Source organism: Mobula birostris, chromosome 1, assembly GCF_030028105.1.
Source record: "Mobula birostris isolate sMobBir1 chromosome 1, sMobBir1.hap1, whole genome shotgun sequence".
NCBI lineage: Eukaryota > Metazoa > Chordata > Chondrichthyes > Myliobatiformes > Myliobatidae > Mobula > Mobula birostris.
The window spans coordinates 7,450,386-7,474,715 of NC_092370.1; the positions used below are offsets into that span (position 1 = coordinate 7,450,386).

Genomic DNA, 24,330 nt, shown 5'->3' on the forward strand with positions numbered 1-24,330 from the left:
ACCTCGTCATTCCTGACATCCTTTGCTCCCAGCAGATTTACAAACTTGCTCTCTTCTCCATGTTGATAAATTCATTACTGTGCAGACTATTTAGTAATTTATTAAGATACAGCATGTATCTCAAAGAGGCCTTTTTGGCTCTTCAAGAGACTCCACCCAGCAACCCCCAATTTAACCCCCCGTTGTAATTGGGACAATTTGCAATGACCAATCTTTTGATTGTGGAGGAAGCCGGGGCACCCGGAGGAAACCCACGCGGTCATGGGGAGAACGTACAAACTCCTTACAGGCAGCAGTGGGAATTGAACCTGGGTCGCTGGTACTGTAAAGCATTGTACTAACCACTACACTACCGTGCTGTCCTAAAGGGCAATGGAGAACCTGGGCATCAATCCCGCTACCTCTCACATGCTAAGCGAGGGCACTATCATTTGAGCTAAGGTTCAGCATTGCTTTCATTTCAGTGACGTAAAATTGTGAATCCAATTTTGACCATTCAACAGCTGTTATTAAGCAGATATGACTCCTGGAAACTTGTTTTAATCACGCAGGGGTTTTGAAAAGTTAAAAATACACGCACTTACTCCTGGCTTGTGATCGTTTATGGCTGGGAATGTGTTTGGTGCCTGATGGACAGAAAGAAACACAGACACAGAATTCATTAGTTTGTTTTACAGCCCCCTCCTTCCTCATGATATCATAGTCAAGGAACACTACAGCACAGAAACAGGCCTCTCGGGCCATCTGTTCTGTGCTGAACTGTTATTCTGCCTCGTCCCGTCGACCTACCCCCGGACTGTAGCCCTCCATACGTCTCCCATTCATGTACTTAGCCAAACGCCTCTTAAATGTTCCACCACTTCCACTGGCAACTTGTTCTACACTTTCACTGCCCTCTTACCTTTCAGGTTTCCTTAAATATTTCACTTTTCACCCTTAACCTGTGACCAGGTCATGTCTCACCGAAGCCCAATGGGAAATAACCCGCTTGCATTTACCCTGCCTACACCCCTCAAACCACTTTCAAATCCCCTCCGCCACTCTCCCACACTCCATGAAACACAGTCCAAATCTTCACAATAACTCAGGCAAACTCACTGTAGCCCGAGCAACAAGTTCAAAGTTTTCACTTACCGAGTAAGTGCTTGCTGCCTGAAAGGGGTCATCGGCAGGAGCGGGAATCAAGTCACCAAGCTGGCAAAACAAAACATCGCGAGGGAGAGCTATTTACAATTCTGATCCGGTGGTCAACTGTAGAATGACCGCTCGTATTTGGAAACTTACTTGGAGCTTTCTCCAGCCTTTGTAGACTCGGATGTAAAGGTCACTCCTGTCTGCAACGTAGCCCAGGGTGCCTTCTGGCACAGAGAAGGTCGCCTTGTGCATTAGTTCCATGTTCCTGTAGACCGTTACCTGAGGTTAACAGGATGAGACTTTACACCAAAGTATTCTATGGAGAGGAACCGGAATCAGGTTTAATATCACCAGCACATGTCGTGAAATTTGTTGTTTTGTGGCAGCTGTACATAGTAATAGAAAGTGTAAATTACAATAAGAAAACAAAAAATAAATTAAATAACTAGTGGGAAAAAGAGGGGAAAATAGTGAGGTAGTGTTCATGGGTTCATTGTCCATTCAGAAATCTGATGGCAGAGAGGGAGGAAACTGTTCCTTAATCACTGAGTGTGTGTCTTCAGGCTCCTGTACCTCCTCCTTCATGGTGGCAATGAGAAGAGGGCATGTCCCGGGTGATGAGGGTCCTTAATGATGGATGCTGCCTTTTTGAGGGTGTTTACCTTCTGAAGGTGTCCTGGATGCTGGGGAGGCTGGTGCCCATGATGGAGCTGGCTGAGTTCAGAACTTTCTGCAGCTTTTTCCAATCCTGCGCAATGCCCCCTGCCCCCTGCGATGCCTCACGAAGGCAGCATCCATCATTGAGGAGCCCTATCACCCAGGGCATGCCCTCTTCTCATTAAGCTACAGGAGCCTGAAGAGAGACACTCAACAGTTTTGGAACAGCTTCTCTTCCTTCCACCATCCGATTTCAGGACAGTCCCTGAACCCATGAACACCACTTCAATTCTTCGCTCCCTTTTTGCACTACTTTATTTATTTTGCGTTGATATTCATGTTGTAACTTACAGTCATTTTTATACATTGCTGCTGCAAAACAACAAACTTCTGCTGAGATCTCTGACTGGAATTCTAACACATTTCTGGCTGCTTGCGATGGAGTTGCCAGTTCAGAGAGGATTGTAAGCTCAGCCAGCTCCCTCATGGGCATCAGCTTCCCTGCCATCAAGAACACCTTCAAAAGGTGATACCTAAAGGAGGCATGTGTCAGTGATAATAAATCTGATTCTAATTTGGCAGAGTTATAAATAAAAAAGGTGAATAAAAAATTCCAAGTTAAAAAAAAATCAGCACACAGAACTTGCGATGAGGATAGAAGTTCTAACCATGTTAAACTGAGCCCATCCAAAACTCTACGGCCCGTGTGCTAATTCTCAGCAAGAACCCTGCGTTCTTTTCCACCTTTCCGTACTTAAGGAGAAATCAGCCCCTTTCCCTCAGTCTGTCCTAAGGAAACTGAACTACATCGGATTGATTGAGTGACAGAATGTGGCAAGTGTGCATGAGGCCGATTGATTATGTGATGAATTGATCTGGCCTCCTGTCCTGTGAGGACGTGCCTTATTCTGATGGTCGAAAGCCGCTTCTGTTGGTTAGTTTAGAAACTGCATCTGCTTTTCCCATTGGATAGCTGACTCCATTTTCAAATGTCCTGGGGGTATAAAATAGCAAGTGGAAGGGGCTTGTTTTCTTCTTCCTTTGTTTTAGGCAAGGATGTACATGACCATTGGGAAGGTATGCTCTGCACACACTTTTAGCTAGGTATGTTTGTTGAAAATTCAGTTTTGTGGTGTCTGTAACTCGGGGAAGATGAATGTTCAGTTGAATTTTTACTGTCTGTAAATTAAAAAAGGCATCCGTTAGTCTTGTGAGACCATGGATCTGCGCCTGGAAAGTCTTCACTCTCCAGGGCGCAGGCCTGGGCAAGGTTGTATGGAAGACCGGCAGTTGCCCATGCTGCAAGTCTCCCCTCTCCACGACACCGATGTTGTCCAAGGGAAGGGCATTAGTACCCATACAGCTTGGCACCAGTGTCGTCGCAGAGCAATGTGTGATTAAGTGCCTTGCTCAAGGACACAACACGTTCCCTCGGCTGGGGCTCGAACTCACGACCTTCAGGTAGCTAGTCCAATGCCTTAACCACTTGGCCACGTGCTCACATGTCTGTAAATAAATGATTAATATACCTATTCGAAGTCAGTGCATTTCCTGTCTCACTTGCCAGATCCGCAAACCTGATTCAACGTTACACCTCCTAAGCGTGGGAAAGCCTCTCTTTTTTTGTGCTGGCTTTCGAGTACGCATGCTTTTGTCTCAGCGGACTGGCTGATCGCTCCGACAATGTAATTTGCCAAGTGTGAACTGTTAATAACATGACTCAGTACAAACATTTGACCCAGTTGCTCTGTTGCCATTCCTGCTCTGTGATACGCAACAGAAACCCTCTCAACTCCTATCCAAATTGCCTGGAGAATAGACAGACCAACCGTGTCAGAGTGCACTCGAGGCCAGATGACATCCTCTGTCTTGCTAGGTGAAATATTCCGAGATGAATTGTTACTCAGAGCAGGTAGGCTTGGCAGCTGACGCACAGACTGGGTAAACATGGCTGTGCTCTCTCAGGGGTGGGGGGGGGACATTTTCAATGAGAATGTTCAGTGGATCTGCTTCCCCCTACAGTACACCCACGTGCCACGCCTTGTTTCACTCACCAAGCCACCGTTACCTCCTTGTCCCGGTGGTCCTGCAGGTCCCGGGGGTCCGGGGAGGGCGAAGGCTGGAAAGTAAAATGGTTACATCACTAGAAAGGGAAGACAGGCCACAGGATTCCCCGACTCCTGCCTGCTCTTGTAGACATGTGGTGCATGTGGTTTCTCCAGCTCAGCTTCCGGTCCGTGGGAATGCACCAATCCAACTGCAACGTGCTGTGACGATTTACGACAACCTGTGCAATGCAGGTGAGAGGAGCTGCACTTTGAAAAAACAAACCAGGGTCGGACTTACACAGTGACTGGTGGGACACTGACGAGTGTGGTAGCAAAGAGGGATTTGGGGATATAGATTCATAATTCCTTGAAAGTGATGTCACAGGTAGATAGGGTTGTAACGAGAGCATTTGGCATATTGGCCTTCCCATAAATCAAAGTATTGAGTACAGGAGTTGGAATTTTATGTTAAAATTATATATAACATTGGTGAGGCTTAATTTGGAGTACTCTATGCAGTACAGTGACTATGGCCTAGTCCATCACGGGTAAAGCCTTCCCCACCTCTGAGCACACCTACACGAAATACACGATAGTGGCATCCATCATCAGGGACCCCCACTGCCCAGGACATGCCCTATTCTTGCTCAGGGAGAAGGTACAGGAGCCTCAGGACCCATGGCACCAGGTTCAGGAACAGTTATTACCCCTCAGCCATCAGGGTCCTGAACCAAAGGGGATAACTTCACTCAACTTCACTTGCCCCGTCACCGAACTGTTCCCACAACCAATGGGCTCACTTTCAAGGACTCTTTATATCATATTCTCAATATTTATTGTTTATTTATTTATTATTATTTATTTCTTTTTGTATTTGTATAGTTTGTTGTCTTTTGCACACTGGTGAATGCCCAATTTGGCGTGATCTTTCATTGATTCTGTTATGGTTATTATTCTATGGATTTACTGAGTATGCCCACAAGAAAATGAATCTCCGAGCTGTGTTTGGTGGCACATACAGCGACATGCAAATGTTTGGGCACCCCCAGTCAAAATTTCTGTTACTGTGAATAGCTAAGCGAGTAAAAGATGAACTGGTTTCCAAAAGGCATAAAGTTAAAGATGACACATTTCTTTAATATCTTAAGCAAGAAAACTTTTTTATTTCCATCTTTTACAGCTTCAAAATAACAAAAAAGGAAAAGGGCCTGAAGCAAATGTTTGGGCACCCTGCATGGCAGTACTTAGTAACACTCTCTTTGGCAAGTATCACAGCTTGTAAACGTTTTCTGTAGCCAACTAAGAATCTTTCAATTCTTGTTTGGGGGATTTTCACCCATTCTTCCTTGCAAAAGCCTTCTAGTTCTGTGAGATTCTTGGGCTATCTTGCATGCACTGCTCTTTTGAGGTCTATCCACAGATTCTCGATGATGTTTAGGTCAGGGGACTGTGAGGACCATGGCAAAACCTTAAAATTCTATTTTATCTTCATTAATCCACAAGACTTGTTTCCAAAATGCATCAGGCTTGTTTAGATGGTCCTTTGAACCTTTTGAATAGAACTTTTTGGCTGCAATGAGCAAAGGTATGTTTGAAGAAAAAAGGGAGCAGAATTTCGTGAAAAGAAAACCTCTCCAACTGTTAAGCACAGGGGTGGATCAATCATGCTTTGGGCTTGTGTTGCAGCCAGTGGCACGGGGAACATTTACTGGTAGAGGGAAGAATGAATTCAATTAAATATAGCAAATCTGGAAGCAAACATCACACCGTCTGTAAAAAAGCTGAAGATGAAAAGAGGATGGCTTCTACAACAGGATAATGATCCTAAACACACCTCAGAATCCACAATGGACTACCTCAAGAGGCACAAGCTGAAGGTTTTGCCATGGCCCTCACAGTCCCCCAATCTAAACATCATCGAGAATCTGTGGATAGACCTCAAAAGAGCAGTGCATGCAAGACGCCCCAAGAATCTCACAGAACTAGAAGCCTTCTGAAAGGAAGAATGGGCGAAAATCCCCCAAACAAGAATTGCAAGACTCTTAGCTGACTACAAAAAGTGTTTACAAGCTGTGATACTTGCCAAAGGGGGTGTTACTAAGTACTGACCATGCAGGGTGTCCAAACTTTTGCTTCGAGCTCTTTTCCTTTTTTGTTATTTTGAACTGTAAAAGATGGAAATAAAAAAAGTAATCTTGCTTAAAATATTAAAGAAACGTGTCATCTTTAACTTTATGCCTTTTGGAGATCAATTCACCTTTTACTCGCTTAGCTATTCACAGTAACAGAAATTTTGACCGGGGGTGCCCAAACTTTTGCATGCCACTGTATGTATTTAGATAATAAATTTACCTTGAACTTTTTTGAGAATTGAGTTGTGATCACCTAGCTACAGGAAAGATGTCAATAAGATCGAAAGAGTGCAGAGTAAATTTACAAGGGTGCTGGCAGGACTTGAATTATAGAGAAAGGCTGAAGAGGTTAGAAACCTAGAAAATAGGTGCAGGAGTAGGCCATTCGGCCCTTCGAGCCTGCACCGAAGGACTTCATCCCTTGGATTTGTCTTTAGAGGGTGATTTCTTTGGTGCATCGAGGCTTCATGGAACATGCAATACTCAATTCCAATGGATTCACTTGATTGGACTCACCTGATCCAAAAGCACCCGGCATTCCTGGAGGTCCTGGAGGTCCAGGGCGTCCTGGCGGACCCACAATTCCATATCCTGGAGGACCTGGCAGACCTGGTATTCCTGGCGGTCCCATTGGCCCTACCACAGATGCGCCCTTGGGTCCCTACAGGTAGGGAGGAAGCGGAAGATGTTTAACGGGGAGGAGACCTTGGATTTTCATTTCCGAGTGTGGAGGGGAGGGTTTACAATCTGTAGAACAAATTCCTTCAAAAAGTTTACAAAATGTGGAAGATTTTCTTTGTTATACTGTATTTTATTATACTCTTAAAATACTAAATCAAATAGAAGTACGGGATTTTTCAATTTTGCTCAGAGCAATGGTAGGTCCACGCAGGTGTAAAATAAAATGAGAGGCACGGTTGGTTGGGATAGGTTGAGTTAGATAGTGCTTTTCCTTTCAAATGCCCAAGTTAGTACGCTCTTTCTGTTATTGTTGTTATTTGATTATGGAGTTATTGAGTACGTGCCCTGAGATAGGGGGCATGGCTTATTTTGCTGGTTGAAAGACACTTCCATTGTATCGGTCGTGATTGGTCATGTATAAAAACTGCAGCAGCAATTCCCATTGTTGGCGTGTGTGCCATGGCACAGAGTGCCCAGTTTCAAACACCTCGGGGGTATAAAGAATAGCAAGTCTGAGAGATTCTCTCTCTGTCCTCGTTGTATAAGACGAGCTGCTTGGAACCATCGGGAAGGTATGCTCCACACACACTGTTTGTTCAATATTTAGTTTTATAGTTTGTGTAACTTGAGGGAACTTAAATGTTGGGTCAAATTTTTTACTGTTTGTAAAAAAAAAAGACTAATATACTTATTCACAGTCAGTGTTTTCTGTTTCGCTCACCAAACCTTTGAATCTGTTTCAACGTTACAGAAAGCCTGCAAGAAAATGAATCTCAGGGTTGTATAAGGTGACGCATACGTAGAGTACTGTGTAAAAGTCTTAGGCACATACAATATATATAGCTAAGGTGCCTAATTTGTAAATGTGGAGTGGAGAGTGAATTTGTAGATCTGGCAGGAGCAAAGGATGTTGGGAATGGTGAGGGTGGAGTGCCGCGGTAGGGGGAGGGTGTGGGAAAGGTGGCAGAGGACGAATGCCAGGAGCGGTGGGGTTGGGGGGTGCGGGGATTTGGTGCTTGTGCAGACACACCCAGCCCTGAGACACCAGGCAAGGTCATTTGATTCCAAACAATTGGTTTATTGATCATTACAGAATGTTTCTCTGGTGCTTCCCGCTCCCTCCCCTCTCCCTTCCCCTTTCCCCAACCATGATTCCCCTCTCCCTGACCCCTTCCCACTCTCAGTCCACAATAGAGACTCATATCAGAATCAGGTTTATCATCACTCACATATGTCCTGAAATTTGATTTTTTGTGGTAGCAGTACAGTGCAAAACATAAAATTACTGCAGTACTGTGCAATGGTCTTAGGCTTGCTGGCTATATACATGTGCCTAAGACTTTCGTACAGTACTGTGCTCTGAGAATAAATTTACTTTGAACTTTGAAGTGAGGGAGATGGGAGGTGACGTAATAGAGGTGTACAGGATAGTAACAGGCACAAACAGAGTGGACAGCCAGAGACTTTTTCTAGGGTGGGAATGGCCAGCATGAGGGGACATGAGATATGGTGTTGGGGGGAAAGTCAGAGGTTCTTTACACAGAGAGTGGTGGGTGCAGGAACGCCTTGCCGGGTTGGTTATGGAGGCAGATACATTACGGACATTTAAGAGGCTTTTAGATAGGCACATGGATGATAGAAAAATGGCAGGCAAAGTAGAAGCGAGGGTTATTTTAATCTTAAGAGTAGGTTATTAGGTCGGCATCATATTGTGGGCTGAAGGGCCTGTTTCATGCTTTATGTTCTATATAACATTTGGCATATTTTCAGTCCCCTTAAGCTTTCAAACATGATTGGTTCAGGTTTTGGTTCAGGGGTACTTACCACCGGTCCAGGTTTTGGTTCAGGGGTACTTACCACCGGTCCAGGTCTCCCATGAGGTCCCATGGGACCTGGAGGTCCTGGCATACCAGGCAAGAACAGGCTGCTACCTGATTCTCCCTTCTCCCCTTTCTGACCCAATGCTCCTCTGTCTCCTTTTTCACCCTTAAATGTTAAGAAAAAGAACATATTTAACTCATTTACTGGAAATTTATTCCCCCCCCCCATTGATGCTGCTTGACCTACACAAGGTAATGGATATGGTCCAGTCCATCCCTCCCCACCATTGAGCACATCAACATGAAATGCTGTTGCAGGACAGCAGCATCCATCATCAGAGACCCCCATCACCCAGGACATGATCTCTGCTTGTTGCTGCCATCAACTTGTTGGGGCCTTTTTTGTTGTTTGCTGCTGTTCCGTTCTTGCTTGTGACGTACTGAACAACTGCGGACATGCTACATTTGCACTGGAATGAGTGGTGGCTCTTGCGGGCTTTCCCCAGCACATCCTTCTGTTGTGTTGGTTGTTAATGCAAATGACAAATTTCACTGTGTGTTTCGATGTGAGACCATGATAGGAGCAGGATTAGGCCATTTGGCCCATCAAGTCTGCTCTGCCATTTCATCATGGCTGATCCATTTTTCCTCTCAGTCCCAATTTCCTGCCTTCTCCCTTAAACCCTCATGCCCTCACTAATCAAGAATATATCAACCTCCCTATGAATATACATACCAGTGACTTAGACTCCACAACCACATGTGATATGCAAACTTTGCCACAGTGAGTGTTACCGAGCTTGCTGTGTATTTTCAGTGTTTGTGGCTTTCAATTCAGATTTCCGGATTCTGCGGTATTTTACTTTTGACTTACCTTCACGCTGATATATGGTGAATAGGGACCTAAAAAATGAAACCTCAAGTGAAATTCATTGATAAACAAAATGATTGAAGTTTAATGACAGTTCTCTTCGCTTTAAGCCTTTCTCCAGAATGCTAATATTATTTTTATATGAATAAAATAAACATTACTCATAATAAAATTATAGACAAGAATAAACCATGCGATGCCTTTTCATTCTTACATACATAGATGACACGTTCAGTAGTGTTTGATTATGTTTTTTAAAACCAGTAGGACTATCGCCACTCATGGACCCCTGGGGTGGTACCTTATTACAGTAGTTGAGGGGCTTCCTCACCCAACCTGGCCCCTCCCTCTCCATTCACAGATGAACCCTATACTGTGCTCCTTCCCCACTAAGCCCTTGCCATGGCTGGCCTGAGCTCTGGTGCGTCCCTCAGCAGGCACTCCTGCAGCCTGGAGTGTGCCAACTGGCAGCGTTCCTACAGGGACACTCGCTGTGCTGGAGGACCGGTAGGTTTCGGGCAGCTGGAAGGGGCTCTTTCCCCAGCGGCTGATGCTTGCCCCTGAGAACAACCCGGCGATCAGAGAGTCATCTATCGCACAGCAGGCTGGCTTGAACCATGACACATCTTTCTCCATGTCCTCTTTGCAAACTCGTTGTCACGCCGAAGCCTTCTTATAGGACTGTAACACTTGGGAACAGAATTAGGTCTTTCGGCCCATTGGGTCTGCTCCACCGTTCCATCATGATTTATTAACCCCTGCCTTCTCCCCAGAAGCTTTGAAGCTCCTATTAATCAAGAGCCTGTCAACCTCTGATCTAAAGATACCTAGTGACATGGCATCCACTACAACGAATTCCACAAATTCACCTCCCTCTGGCTGAAGATATTCCTCCTTATCTCCGTTCTAGAGGTGTTCCTTCTATTCCAAGGCTGTACCCTCTGGTTCTGGACTCTCCAGCTAATGGAGACATTTTTTCCACATCCACTCTATCTAGTAGAAGGCCTCCGTCAGTCAGTTGACCCTGGATGTTGCGTCTGAGCTGTCTAGATACCCAGAGCAGGGCAGTACAATGTGGACAGTAAGCTGTTGCCCATGTGGCAGGCTCCCCCTCTCCAAGCACCCGATGAACCCAAAAGAAAAGCAGCGACCAATACGGTTTGGCACCAGCGGTGTTGCAGGAGTTGCCAGTCAGCGTTGAACTTGCTGTAGGACTGCCTTAGGGGCTCCAGCTCTGGATTTTTCCTTCTGGATTTAATCCTGTTGCCTTCCCCATGAGCGGGGATAAATGCAAGGCAGTGGAGTTTTGAGATCAGAGTTTCCCTTCTCCTTGATGAGCTGCCAACTATGGCTGATGAGCCCCATCTGCCCGAAGCGACTGGTTTTAAGGCTCCAGTTCACTGCCTTTGCCCTTTCGCCTGTCAGTAGAAACAGTCTTAGCAGATGAGCCACACTTGTAGTCCAGGAGCTGGACTTGGTTGTCAGAGGCTATTTGAGGTGCACGCCATTGGGAGCAGGTAATACAGAAACATAGAAACATAGAAAATAGGTGCAGGAGTAGGCCATTCGGCCTTTTGAGCCTGCACCGCCATTCAGTATGATCATGGCTGATCATCCAACTCAGAACCCTGTACCTGCTTTCTCTCCATACCCCCTGATCCCTTTAGCCACAAGGGCCATATCTAACTCCCTCTTAAATATAGCCAATGAACTGGCCTCAACTGTTTCCTGTGGCAGAGAATTCCACAGATTCACCACTCTCTGTGTGAAGAAGTTTTTCCTCGTCTCGGTTCTAAAAGGCTTCCCCTCTATCCTCAAACTGTGGCCCCTCGTTCTAGACTTCCCCAACATCGGGAACAATCTTCCTGCATCTAGCCTGCCCAAGCCCTTTAGGATTTTATATGTTTCAATCAGATCCCCCCTCAATCTTCTAAATTCCAATGAGTATAAGCCTAGTTGATCCAGTCTTTCTTCATATGAAATATGATATATATTCACATATAGGGGGAGCTTGCCCCCATTACCACCAGGGGCTGTAACAACCTTAAGGAATCACTCTATCTAGGGCTTTCAATATTCAATAGGTTTTAATCAGATTCCCCACCCACCATTTTCTTAAATTCGAGTGAGTACAGGCCAGAGACATCAAACGCTCCTCATACGTTAACCCTTTCATTCCCAGGATCATTCTTGCGAACCTCCCCTCTGGATCCTTTCCAGAACCTGCCCATCTCTCCTTAATTAAAGGCCCCGAGCCGCTCTCAGTACTCCGAGTGTGGTCTGGCCAATGCCTCACAAAGTCTCAGCATTACATCCTTGCTTTATATCCTAGTCCTCCTGACATGAATGCTGACATCGCATTTGTCTTCCTTATTGTTCCACGTAGAATAAATCCCTACAACATCTGCAGAGGTATAAAATGACAGGGCAATTCAAATTAATTTGCTTTAGATTTGTTGATGCGATGTACTGTAACTGAGCAGGATCTGAAGCTGTAAACACAGCTGCCAGCTCTACAGCTAACACAAAGAGTGACCTTTACTTGCTTAAAGCAGGTCAGTAAACCGTTGCAACTTGGTTGTAACGTTTTTCCCCAGGGCTGAGAGGAGATACTGGGGCAGAGTGGTAGTGATGTTATCACTGTCCCGGTGACCCAGGGTCACTTTCTGCCGGTGTTTGGACGTTCTCCTCGTGACCACGTGCATTTCTTCCGGGTGCTCCAGTTTCCTCCCACCGTCCAAGACCATAAGAGCAGAATTAGGCCATTTGGCCCATCGAGTCTGCTCCACGTATGGGTCTGTAGGTTGATTGGTCACATGGGTATAATTGGACATCACAGGCTCATGGGCCAGAAGGAATAGATGTCAGAGTGAGAGGAGGGAGATTCGATAGGAACCCGAGGGACATCTTTTTCACCAAGAAAGTGGTCAGTATATGGAATCAGCTGTCAGAGGAAGTGGTTGAGGCAGGTACACTAACAGCAAGTAAAAGATACATGGGCAGGTATAGAACATAGATAGGAAAGGATTACAAAGACTTTGCCAGAATTTGGAGGCCTGAGTCATGGGTTAGGACTTGATTTCCTGGAGTGTAGGAGAATGAGGGAAGAAGATTTGACAGAGGTATACAAAATTATAAAGGGTATAAAAAGGGTTAGGGTGGCAGGGTGGAGATACACATCTACACAAAGAGGGCTTCTCCATGGATTGTCACCTTGTCGTGGTGGAGAAGCTTGTGTGGTCCTGTGATCCCGAGAGCAATGCCGTCTGGAGCTATGCTCCTGGTAGGGTCACCCATGGTGGTAAGGTCGAGGGTGAGGTCCTTGACAAAGAACAATCCAACCAAGACCTCAATGGTGGAACAGGCGGATGAAGTTACTTCGAACTCAATGGCTGTGAAGGCGGATGAAGGCTGCAACAAATCCATCAGCTCCAATCGTCGTGGTTTCCATGCCACTGGAATCAGTTGGTTGATTTGTGAAGTATCGTGTGCTTCTTGGAGTGCAACATCAAGTACACGTTAAACAAATACATGCACAGGCGTCTTCGCTCTGTGGGCCGCTTCTTCAGAATGAAGACCATCATCCTCGACCTACGAGGGGTAGCCAAGACGACGACCCAAGGAGGTGTAAGGCACTCCACTCCGCTAGCCTGTAGGTCACCCTTGGGCAAGGTCTAGCACCTGCTTAGCCCCTGATCAGGGTCACGTGAAGTCATGGGAGCAGGTGGTGGATGGTGGTATGAGCAGCCGGTGCACATCACAAGTCCTGGTTATATGACCACCGATGCCAGGCAGTCTCTGAAGAGTATTGATAATGGCTGGGGTCACCTAAGTTGTAAAGACACTGCCCAGAAGAGGCAATGGAAAACAACTTCTGTAGAAAGAGTTGCCAAGAACAATCATGGTCATGGAAAGACCATGATCACCCATGTCATTTAACATTGCTCAAAATGAAGAAAAGAAAGGGTAAATGTTTGCAGGCTTTTTCCCCTCTGGTTGGGTGAGACTGGAACTAGAGGTCATAGGTTAAGGGTGAAGGGAGGAATATTTAAGGAGAATCTGAGAGGTACCTTCTTCACTCAGAGGGTGGCGAGAGTGTGGACCGAGTTGTCAGTGGAAGTAGTGGATGCCACTGCCTATGAGATATGACTCTATCACCAAATCAGTTCAGGCACTGTGATTTTACTAACTTGAACTTCCACAAGATCAAAGTCAGTCCCAAATTCAAGCCCCAGTGAAGTCTGTCAATTTATTATCAAGGTATGTCTATGTCACCTTGATATTCATTTTCTAGGAGGCACTTACAGGAAAATAAAGGAATATAATAGAATTTATGCAAAACTATAAATAACAAAGTCTGACAAACATTCAATGTGCAAAAGGAGACAAATCATGCGATAGAATCAGTGAAAAACTACGTGCAAAGCAAGGCTGACAAACAGCCACAAACACGTGAAAATCTGCTTGACGCTGGAAAGCCAAAGCAACCCACACAAAATGCTGGAGGAACTCAGCAGGTCAGGCAGCGTGTATGGAAATGAGTAAACAGTCAATGATTCGGGCCAAGACCCTTCATCAGGACAAACAAACAACCAACATGCAAAAGAAGACAAATTGTGCAAATAATAAAATAGATAAATAAATGAAACTGAGACCGTGAGTTGTAGAGACCTTGAAAGTGGTTGTGGAATCAGTTCAGTGTTGAGACGAGTGAAGTTATCCATGTCGGTTCCGGAGCCTGATGTTTGAAGGGTAATAACTGCTGCTGAACCTGGTGGTGTGGGGTCTAAGCCTCCTGCACTTCCTGCTCGATGACAGTGAGAAGAGAGCATGGCCTGGGCGGTGGCAGTCCCAGATGATGGATGCTGCTTTCCATCTTTGCAATCCATATGAATCAATTTGAGGGATGGGCTTCATTTTGACTGACAGCAACATCTCAGCAATGTTCTGGCAAACACCGACAGTTTATCAGCTGGGGAGGGGAGATATCTGGGGATATTTTTGCCTCCAATGCAGAGAAGAGTGGAATTATTTTTGATTCTTTAAGGCTCTACAGTACCACAAATAATATGAGAAACAACTTTCATATTGCACAAATCAGTGCACACTGGCTGTTTGTCAGTCTTTACTTATATGTGGGGGGGGAATATCTGAGGTAAGTTACTTCACACAGAGAGTGGTGGGTGCATGGAAGCCTTGTCAGGCCTGGTGGTAGAGGCAGATGAATGAGGGAAATTTAAGAAACTCTTAGGTAGGCAAATGGATGATAGAAAAATGGAGGGCTATGTAGGGGGCAGGGCTTGAGTGATCCTAGAGTAGGTTAAAAGGTCAGCACAACCTCTCTCTATATTCTGTGCATAGTTTTCATAAATTCGATTGTATTTGTTTATTTGACACCTGCAAGAAAATGAACCTGAAGGTAGTAAATGGTGACATACAGGTACATCGATAATAAATTTCACTTTGACTTTGCCTTTGATCAATGGCCATTAAAACTACTTCTCCACACGACATACAGATAAAATTGTACCATTGGAAAGGAATAAAATCTTGCACAATACCTGGCAGTCCTGGGGACCCCTGCTCCCCCTTTTCACCTTTACCGCCTTTTGGTCCACTTGCTCCAAAGGAACCTTTCTCCCCCTTCACGCCTGGGAGGAATGAAGAATGGTTGATTATATATTTCCAGGAAATCAGGAGGGACCCTTCCTTCTCTTCTGCCACACACCACAGAGTGATTATGAATGGCGCGTGGATACTTGTAAAGAATTGTTTCTTTGAGGAAGGTTGTCAAAGTGAGCTGGGTGTCTGAGTGGAGATACACACTTACATCTTACCTTTGGTAGAGACGTAACTCTGCCCTGCCACCCCGTAATAACCTAGACATAACGCTATTATTATCAGGTACCAGCAGATGATGAGATGGTGGGAGGGATTGTTTTTATATCAAGATAAACCTTATTCATAATAAAAAATATATTTACAAGAATAAACTGTGCAAGGCCTTTTCGTTCTTACATTCATAGTCACTCATGGTCATTTATCTGTGTAATTAGTTAATTACACAGATACAATTTGCCCTGACACCGATTATCCCAGTTCCGTCATTCAGTTGTTTTGGAGGCTGTAACAATGATGTCGTTGACATCAAAGTATCAAGTTTCAAGGATCATGGATCAGTTTTATTCACCACATACATTTCCATGTGCTATGAATTTGCTGTGTGTGTTGGTCAGAGCACAACATGCACCAAAAACAACAACATTCAACAATTATAAAAAATAAAGAATTATAGAAAAATGAAGTCAGACCACAGATAGGGAATTAAATGTGCACAAATACATAAACGTCAGCATGTATTTACAATGTAAACTATTATTCAAGGTGGTTTAAAGTGTTTACAGTGCAGAGGGGTAATAGATAGAGGGGGTGCAAGGGGTTAACTAGAATGGTTGATCAGATTGGGGGAATAAACTTTTAAGATGGCGTGAAGTTTTTGTTTTAATAGCCTGAGAGCTTTTGGAATGTCCAAGAGGACCAGAAGCTTGTCGTGGTTTGGAGGCTTGCATGCTCGGAGTCAGGACTTCGTGTGTTGGCTCTTGGTAGGGTCACCCATGCCAAACAAGTGAATAGTTAGAGGTCAGACTAAGAGTGGTCCACCAGTCTTCAGGTTTGGGGGTTCAGCTCGGGGTTAACAACCCTGACTAGTAAATCAAAACTGTTACAGAAACAGCAATGAAGAATCCCTCTACATCTGAGTGTGACGACATTCCTGAGTCTCCATCTGGGACTTGTATGACTGACAGTAGTGAAACCCAGAGGAACTTACGGACATGATGAAGGAAGAAACCCTGAACACCGCCAGAAATGGGGGACCTTCATTGCTGCCCCAAGCACCAACAACAGGCAGTATTGAGCTTTTGGAAAAGGCAGTTTGCAGGGCAGGTAGTGTCCTCAATGACATTTCCTGCCCGCTTCATTATCCTGGACACACACAAGTCCTGCAGTGATGGTAGACCACACTAGTGACCGTTTCTGCTGCCCTGTTGTAAATTATCTACTTAAGGCTTTCAATTATTTTTAAATCAGTAGACTAAAAACTGTGCAAACCAAAACAGCCACCATATTTTAATGTAAACATGAGGAATTCTGCAGATGCTGGAAATTCAAGCAACACACATCAAAGTTGCTGGTGAACGCAGCAGGCCAGGCAGCATCTGTAGGAAGAGGTACAGTCGACGTTTCGGGCCGAGACCCTTCGACAGGACTAACTGAAGAAAGAGCTAGTAAGAGATTTGAAAGTGGGAGGGGGAGGGGGAGATCCGAAATGATAGGAGAAGACAGGAGGGGGGAGGGATGGAGCCAAGAGCTGGACAGGTGATTGGCAAAAGGGATATGAGAGGATCATGGAACAGGAAGCCCAGGGAGAAAGAAAGGGGGAGGGGGGAAGCCCAGAGGATGGGCAAGGGGTATAGTCAGAGGGACAGAAGGAGAAAAAGGAGAGAGAGAAAATGAATGTATGTATATAAATAAATAACGGATGAGGTACGAGGGGGAGGTGCGGCACTAGCAGAAGTTAGAGAAGTCAATGTTCATGCCATCAGGTCATCAGCCAGAGAAAGCAGGATCTTCCAGTGGCCACACATTTTAATTCCACATCCCATTCCCATTCTGATATGTCTATCTACAGCCTCCTCTACTGTAAAGATGAAGCCACACTCAGGTTGGAGGAACAACACCTTATATTCCGTCTGGGTAGCCTCCAACCTGATGGCATGAACATTGACTTCTCTAACTTCCGCTAATGCCCCACCTCCCCCTTGTACCCCATCCGTTATTTATTTATATACATACATTCATTTTCTCACTCTCCTTTTTCTCCCTCTGTCCCTCTCACTATACCCCTCGCCCATCCTCTGGGTTCCCCCCCCCTTGTCTTTCTCCCCAGACCTCCTGTCCCATGATCCTCTCACATCCCTTTTGCCAATCAACTGTCCAGCTCTTGGCTCCATCCCTCCCGCTCCTGTCTTCTCCTATCATTTTGGATCTCCCCCTCCCCCTCTCAAATCTCTTACTCACTCTTCCTTCAGTTAGTTCTGACGAAGGGTCTCAGCCTGAAACGTCGACTGCACCTCTTCCTACAGATGCTGCCTGGCCTGCTGCGTTCACCAGCAACTTTGATGTGTGTTGACCATATTTTAATGCAATATTTCAAGCACTTTCAAAAGGCTCATAAAACACTTTGTTCTGCATAGATAATATGAAATGCGTTTTTTCTGCAGTTTAATAAAGTTGGAGGTGCTGCTGAAAAACTTCACAGCAGCCCCTTTCTAATGCTTTAAATGTTATGCAGCTTTCAGAGTCCAATCCAGTGGAGAATATAGTTAATTTAAAAACTTATGGCAAGATACAATCAGAGAAGTTAGTTCATCTCTTGTATCTGTGTCCATCTGATCGTAAAGCTCAATACTGTGTCAAAGAGAACAAGCAGGCAGGTTTGGGCAGGCCTTGCGTTCAAAGCATGAGTAGAGCATTGAAACAGCAGATGTTCTGATATCCTCCCTCATCTATATCATGAATATGTGTCACTGAAACAACATTGCTCAAGGAGAGCATTTAGTCAGAGTGATGAATAGCTTTGCTATTCTGGGTGTTTGAACCAATGAAAACCTAAACTGTGCACGTAGGTTGGAAATGAATAGGCGATCATGAGCTGAATGATTCTTCAGGCCAAAGTCCTGATCAGGATGGACCAGGTGTTTTGTCCTGCTGTTGGTAGGACCACGGTCATTTTTACCGAGAGAAACAAGCACACATTCTTTGTCACAAAGTGAAATCACATGCGGAGAATGGGGGCGGGGCGGTAGCGTAATGTTATGACAGCGCCTAAGACCTGGGTTCAATTCCCGCTGCTGTCTTTTAAGGAGTTTGTATGTTCTCCGCGTGACTGACTGTGTTTCCTCCGGGTGCTCCTGTATCTTGCCATCGTCCAAGCACGTCGGAGTTAATAGCTAATTGGTTGCATTGGTGAAATGGGCCAGCGCAGGCCTGTTGGACCAGAAGGATCTGCTACTACGCTGTATCTCTAAGTAACATAGATCAAACCAATAAAAGCATTGCAGATTTGTCTTATTGAGAGATACAGTGTGGAGTCAGCCCTCTGGCACTGTGAGCCACGCCGCCCCAGAAACCCCACAACCCCAATTAACCCTAACCCAATCACGGGACAGTTTACAATGACCAATTAACCTAGCTGGTACATCTTTAGACCGAGGGAGGAAACCAGAGCACACGGTGAAGACCCACACTTCCCACAGAACGCCGGCGGAATTGAACTCGGAGCTCCGAGAAGCTCCGGGCTGTAATAGCCTCATGCTAACCTTGGTGCCCAGATGTGAGCAGACGGGTAACAAGTTAACCTACCCAGACAGTTGACATCCCCTTCTTGTTGAAATTGACCATTTATCTAAAAGATCAAAAACAGACAAGACGTTATTGAAAACAAACTTTCTCTGTCCACAACACCTCTCAGCAAATTCACCCAGAAATATTTTAAAATTAACATTATCTCAACTATTGTTTATTTACAGCTTTCAAACACTGTCGATAATCCTTATTTTAACACTGCACAAGAGATTCTGCAGACACTGGAAATCCATACAAAATTAGAAAACTCAGCAGGTCAGACAGCATCTATGGAAACGAATTACAGTTGAGGTTTCAGGCAGAGACCCTTCTTCAGGACTGGAAAGGAGGGGGCAGAAGCTAGAATAAGAGGGGAAGGAGTACAAACTAGGTGATAGGTGAGGTCAGGTGGATGGGGGAGGGGGATGAAGTAAGACGCTGGGAGCTGATAGGTGCAAAAGGGGTAGGCTGATGAGGGAATCTGATGGGAGAGGAGAGTGGACCATGGAAGAAAGGAGGAGAGGCACCAGGGGGAGGTGATAGGCAGGTGAGGAGTAGGAGGGGGCCAGAGTGGGGAATGGAAGAAGTGGAAGGGGAAAATTTGCCAGGTTGGAGAAATTGATGTTCATACTATCAGGCTGGAGGCTACCCAGATGAAATATGAAGTGTTGCTCCTCCAACCAGAGAGTGGCTTCGTCATAGAGAGGAGACCATGAACTGACGTGTCCAAATGAATGTGAGAATTGGAATTAAAATGGTTGGCCACCAGGAAGTCTGGCTTCTTGCAGATGGAGCGAACGTGCTGGGCAAATCCGTCCTCCAATCTTTGTCAGGTCTCACTAACGTCGAGGATGTCCATTCGGGAGCACCGGATACAGTAGATGACTGCAACAGATTAGCTGGTGAGGTGTTGCCTCACCTGGGAGAACAGTTTGGGGCCCTGAGTGGAGGTGAGAGATGAGGTAAATGAGCGGATGTTATGACTTGAGTCTTATTGAGGCCTCCGTTGGTCAGGGTCAACCATGAATATTGCGTCCTAGCCGTCTAGATACAGAGGCCAGGCCAGTACGATACGGAGAGCAAGCTGTTGCTCCCCTTCTCCACACATCCGATGAACCTAAAGGAACGGCAGAGACCGGTTCAGTTTGGCAGTGTTGCAGGAGTTGCCAGTCAGCATTGAACTCAAGATGGAGACTCCAGCTCCAGATTTCTCTTGAGTTTACTCCTGAAGCCTTCCCCGTGAGTGGATATGGCCACAAGGCACCGGAGGTTTGAGCTCGGAATTTCCTTTTCTTAGAAGAGCTGCCAGCCACGGCTGACGAGCCCCATTTACCCTAAGTGACGGGTTTTAAGGTGCCGATAACCCACCTTTGCCCCTTCTCCTATCAGTAGAAATGGTTCTGCTGGGCTTTGTAACTAAGCCACAGGTGAAGGACAGGAGCTGGACTTGTTGTCAGAGGCTGTTTGAGGTGCACACCATTGGGAGCTCGTCACCAATACCATCCCCGGCCATAACAACCTTAATTCCAACAACTGATATTTGGCATAAATCTATATTCCTGTGCAAATCTCAATAAATAGAGAGAGTAATGAGCAGATTATTTCTCACTTGAGGACTCAAAAGATGCAGAGAGCACTCGCGTTTTTGTATCCAGACCCTCGATGTCCAACACTCTCTACCCATCAGGCGCTGCATCATGCACAATTGCCCTTGCCGCAGTATGCATTCTAAGTCAGGGGCGGTGAGTTCTTGCTCTCGGAATTGCCAAGCGGCCTGGCGTTTCGATATCTCCAGGCGTGCCTTCGGGTTGTGGCCCCGTGGACGACCCGATTCCAATGTCACCGACCGAGGTGTCGTGGGAGACCGAATCACCGAGATAGCGGGTGATGTGAGCAGCTGTTGGAGGCTCCTGCACTCGAGCGATCCCGCTCTCCCCCTCTCTCTCGATGGTGGCTGAGAGTCTGTTCGTCTTCGAGTCAGAAGGCTCAGGCAAGCGACGCGGCAGATTGCAACATCGGAAAAGTGAGCTGAAGGTCTCCCTCTCGTTGTGGCAGGAGTGATATCTCTCTCTCCCTCATTAGTGAGAGTGAGAGCCTGTCTGAGATGGCGGAGTGTTGGGATGGACAGTAGATTGTAGTCTCCAGGGACTTTGCTATTGCTAGCATGGTGGGGGGTGGGGGGTCCTGGCTGACACACTTGCTGAAGCAAGTGGGGGGAGGGGGAGAACGCAGGGTTGATGTTTTGCTGCTGCTTGTGTGTGTGGGGGGGGAGGGGGGCTTTGGGGTTCTAACATTTTCTCTCATTCATCCTTTGGGGTTTTTTCTGTTTTGTGGATATCTGTGAAGAGTAAGAATTTCAGGTTGCATACTGTAGACATTCTCTGATATTAAATTGAACCATTGAACGATGTCATGCAAAACAATTAACCGGCAGGTTTTCGCCATGCATCATGCCACATTCATTTCTATTTACTATCATGCTTCCCATAAGGTTCAGCGACAATTCTGTTAAGCCTCTGGAAATTGCTCCGGAAGTTCTGTCTCTCAAGCAAGTGCAGGAGTTTTAAGGTGAGCTCATTGATTAAGGTGAAGTTCAGCAAAGAGGTACAGCAGCCTTAGATCCTACACCACCAGTTTCAGGAACTGCTATTTCGGGGGAAAGGTAGGACGCTGGGGTTGTGAGGGGTAAAGAATCAGTCATGATGGAATGACCAGAACAGACATGATGGGCCGAATGGCCTAATTCTTCTCTGATATCTTATGGTCTTACAACCATCAGGCTCTTGAACCGGTGTGGATAACTTCACTCACGTCAGATCTGAACTAATTCCACAACCTACAGACTGGCTTTCAAGGAGTCTTTACAAGTGATGTTCTCAGTATTATTTATTTTTTATTCGCACAATTTGATTTCTTTTACATATTAGCTGTTTGTCAGTCTGTTAATATGTAGATTTTCATAAATTCCATTGTATTTCTTTATTTTCCCATTGATAGCTGCTACAAATGAATCTCAGGGTGGTTCTTGTTTGGGCCAACACGGTAGTGTAGTGGTCAGCACAATACTTTACAGTACAGCTGACACAGGTTCAATTCCCTCTGTTGCCTATGAGGAGTCTGTATGTTCTCCCGGTGACCGCGTGGGTTCCCCACCGGTCGGTAGGTTAATTGGTCATTGAGACTAGGTTAGGGTTGAATCGGGGGATAGCTGGGCAGCCTGGCTTGAAGGGCCGGAAGGGCCTTTTCCCAGCTGTATCTCAACGACACCATAAGCTACACACACAAGGTGCTGGAGGAACTCAGCAGGTCAGGCAGCATCTATGGTAAAGAGTAAATAGTCGATGTTTCGGGCTGAGACCCTTCTCCAGACCGGAAGAAGGGCCTCGGCCCAAAACATCGATTGTTTACTCATTTCCATAGATGCTGCCTGACCTGCTGAGTTCCCCCAGCATCTTGTGTGTGTAGCTTTGGATTTCCAGCAGATATTCTCATGCTTGCAATAACACCATAAGACCATAATGCATTAGGGCAGAATTAGGCCATTTGGCCCATCGAGTCTGCTCTGCCATTTCATCATGGCTGGTCCATTTCCTCTCAACCCCAATATCCTGCCTTCTCCCCATTAATAAATAAATTGATAAGATAAGATAAAATAAGATAATGAATTGACTTTGATCATGAATGCTTCGAAGTGCGTCCAAAGGTTAGGTAAAAGGATGTGGGAGCCTTAGAGAGGTTTCAGAGGAGATTTACCAAGATGCTGTCTGGATTAGAGAGCATATCTTATGAAGACATTTGACAAGGTTCCACACGGTAGGCTTATTAAGAAAGTCAGAAGGCATGGGATCCAGGGAAGTTTGGCCAGGTGGATTCAGAATTGGCTTGCCTGCAGAAGGCAGAGGGTGGTGGTGGAGGGAGTACATTCAGACTGGAGGATTGTGACTAGTGGTGTCCCACAAGGATCTGTTCTGAGACCTCTACTTTTCGTGATTTTTATTAATGACCTGGATGTTGGGGTAGAAGGGTGGGTTGGCAAGTTTGCAGATGACACAAAGGTTGGTGGTGTTGTAGATAGTGTAGAGGATTGTCGAAGATTGCAGAGAGACATTGATAGGTTGCAGAAGTGGGCTGAGAAGTGGCAGATGGAGTTCAACCCGGAGAAGTGTGAGGTGGAACACTTTGGAAGGACAAACTCCAAGGCAGAGTACAAAGTAAATGGCAGGATACTTGGTAGTGTGGAGGAGCAGAGGGATCTGGGGGTACATGTCCCCAGATCCCTGAAAGTTGCCTCACAGGTGGATAGGGTAGTTAAAAAAGCTTATGGGGTGTTAGCTTTCATAAGTCGAGGGATAGAGTTTAAGAGCCGCGACGTAATGATGCAGCTCTATAAAACTCTGGTTAGGCCACACTTAGAGTACTGTGTCCAGTTCTGATCGCCTCACTATAGGAAGGATGTGGAAGCATTGGAAAGGGTACAGAGGAGATTTACCAGGATGCTGCCTGGTTTAGAGAGTATGCATTATGATCAGAGATTAAGGGAGCTAGGGCTTTACTCTTTGGAGAGAAGGAGGATGAGAGGAGACATGATAGAGGTGTACAAGATAATAAGAGGAATAGATAGAGTGGATAGCCAGCACCTCTTCCCCAGGGCACCACTGCTCAATACAAGAGGACACGGCTTTAAGGTAAGGGGTGGGAAGTTCAAGGGGGATATTAGAGGAAGGTTTTTTACTCAGAGAGTGGTTGGTGTGTGGAATGCACTGCCTGAGTCAGTGGTGGAGGCAGATACACTAGTGAAGTTTAAGAGACTACTAGACAGGTATATGGAGGAATTTAAGGTGGGGGGTTATATGGGAGGCAGGCTTTGAGGGTTGGCACAACATTGTGGGCCAAAGGGCCTGTAATGTGCTGTACTATTCTATGTCCTAAGACAAGTTGAACAAACTAGGACTTTTCTCTTTGGAGTGAAGGAACATGAGATGTGTCTTCATTGAGGTGTACAAGGGGTTAAGAAGCACAGGTGGAGGCACAAAGTGAATCTTTGGCAAGCATTGGCAGTATGCTGGCCGCGCAACACTGCAGACCCAGGTAATGAACGCCGAGGCCGTGAGCCAAGTGTTTTAATTGAATTGTTATGCAACAATGAGAAAAACACAAATGCCAGATGTGTAGATGTTGATATTATTGTAACTTCAGCTTTGCAATGGATGAAAGAAAATTCTCCCGTGTGTTCTGCTCAGAGCCATCTTCCCCAGAGCAGAAATGGCTGATACCAAAGGTCATAATTTTAAGGCGACTGCAGGAAAGTATAGGGGACGGGGCATTGAACGATGTAAGGGGTAAGTTGTTTTCAACCATTCTGCAGTGGCCTGCAGAAATTTAACTTTTTCCACTTTGAAAATTGAAATATCTTTATTGTCATTGCATAGTACTGTACAATTTGTCATGCACCAATACAGCGAAAATGAGTTTGCAACTCGAAGATGTAATGATTATTACATCTGCTCCATTCATTGCCCACTCAGGCAGGTGTATCGCAGGGTATCACATCTGGCTGGCTGTTTCTTTTCCTCAGGTCACAT

General features: G+C 45.7%; 1 protein-coding gene across 2 annotated transcripts in view; it reads right to left on the reverse strand.

The window, feature by feature from the left end:
• Window positions 1-24,330, reverse strand: part of LOC140194776 (collagen alpha-1(XV) chain-like) — a 333,668-nt gene that overhangs the window by 23,711 nt on the left and 285,627 nt on the right. For both annotated transcript variants that reach the window (XM_072252059.1, XM_072252067.1), the window contains 9 exons: window positions 18,767-18,809; window positions 14,905-14,994; window positions 9,347-9,375; window positions 8,510-8,638; window positions 6,488-6,632; window positions 3,846-3,910; window positions 1,285-1,413; window positions 1,135-1,194; window positions 585-626 (listed from right to left, as the gene is read on the reverse strand). In XM_072252059.1, coding sequence (XP_072108160.1) covers window positions 585-626; window positions 1,135-1,194; window positions 1,285-1,413; window positions 3,846-3,910; window positions 6,488-6,632; window positions 8,510-8,638; window positions 9,347-9,375; window positions 14,905-14,994; window positions 18,767-18,809 — 732 coding nt within the window. The remainder of the gene's footprint in view (window positions 1-584; window positions 627-1,134; window positions 1,195-1,284; window positions 1,414-3,845; window positions 3,911-6,487; window positions 6,633-8,509; window positions 8,639-9,346; window positions 9,376-14,904; window positions 14,995-18,766; window positions 18,810-24,330) is intronic.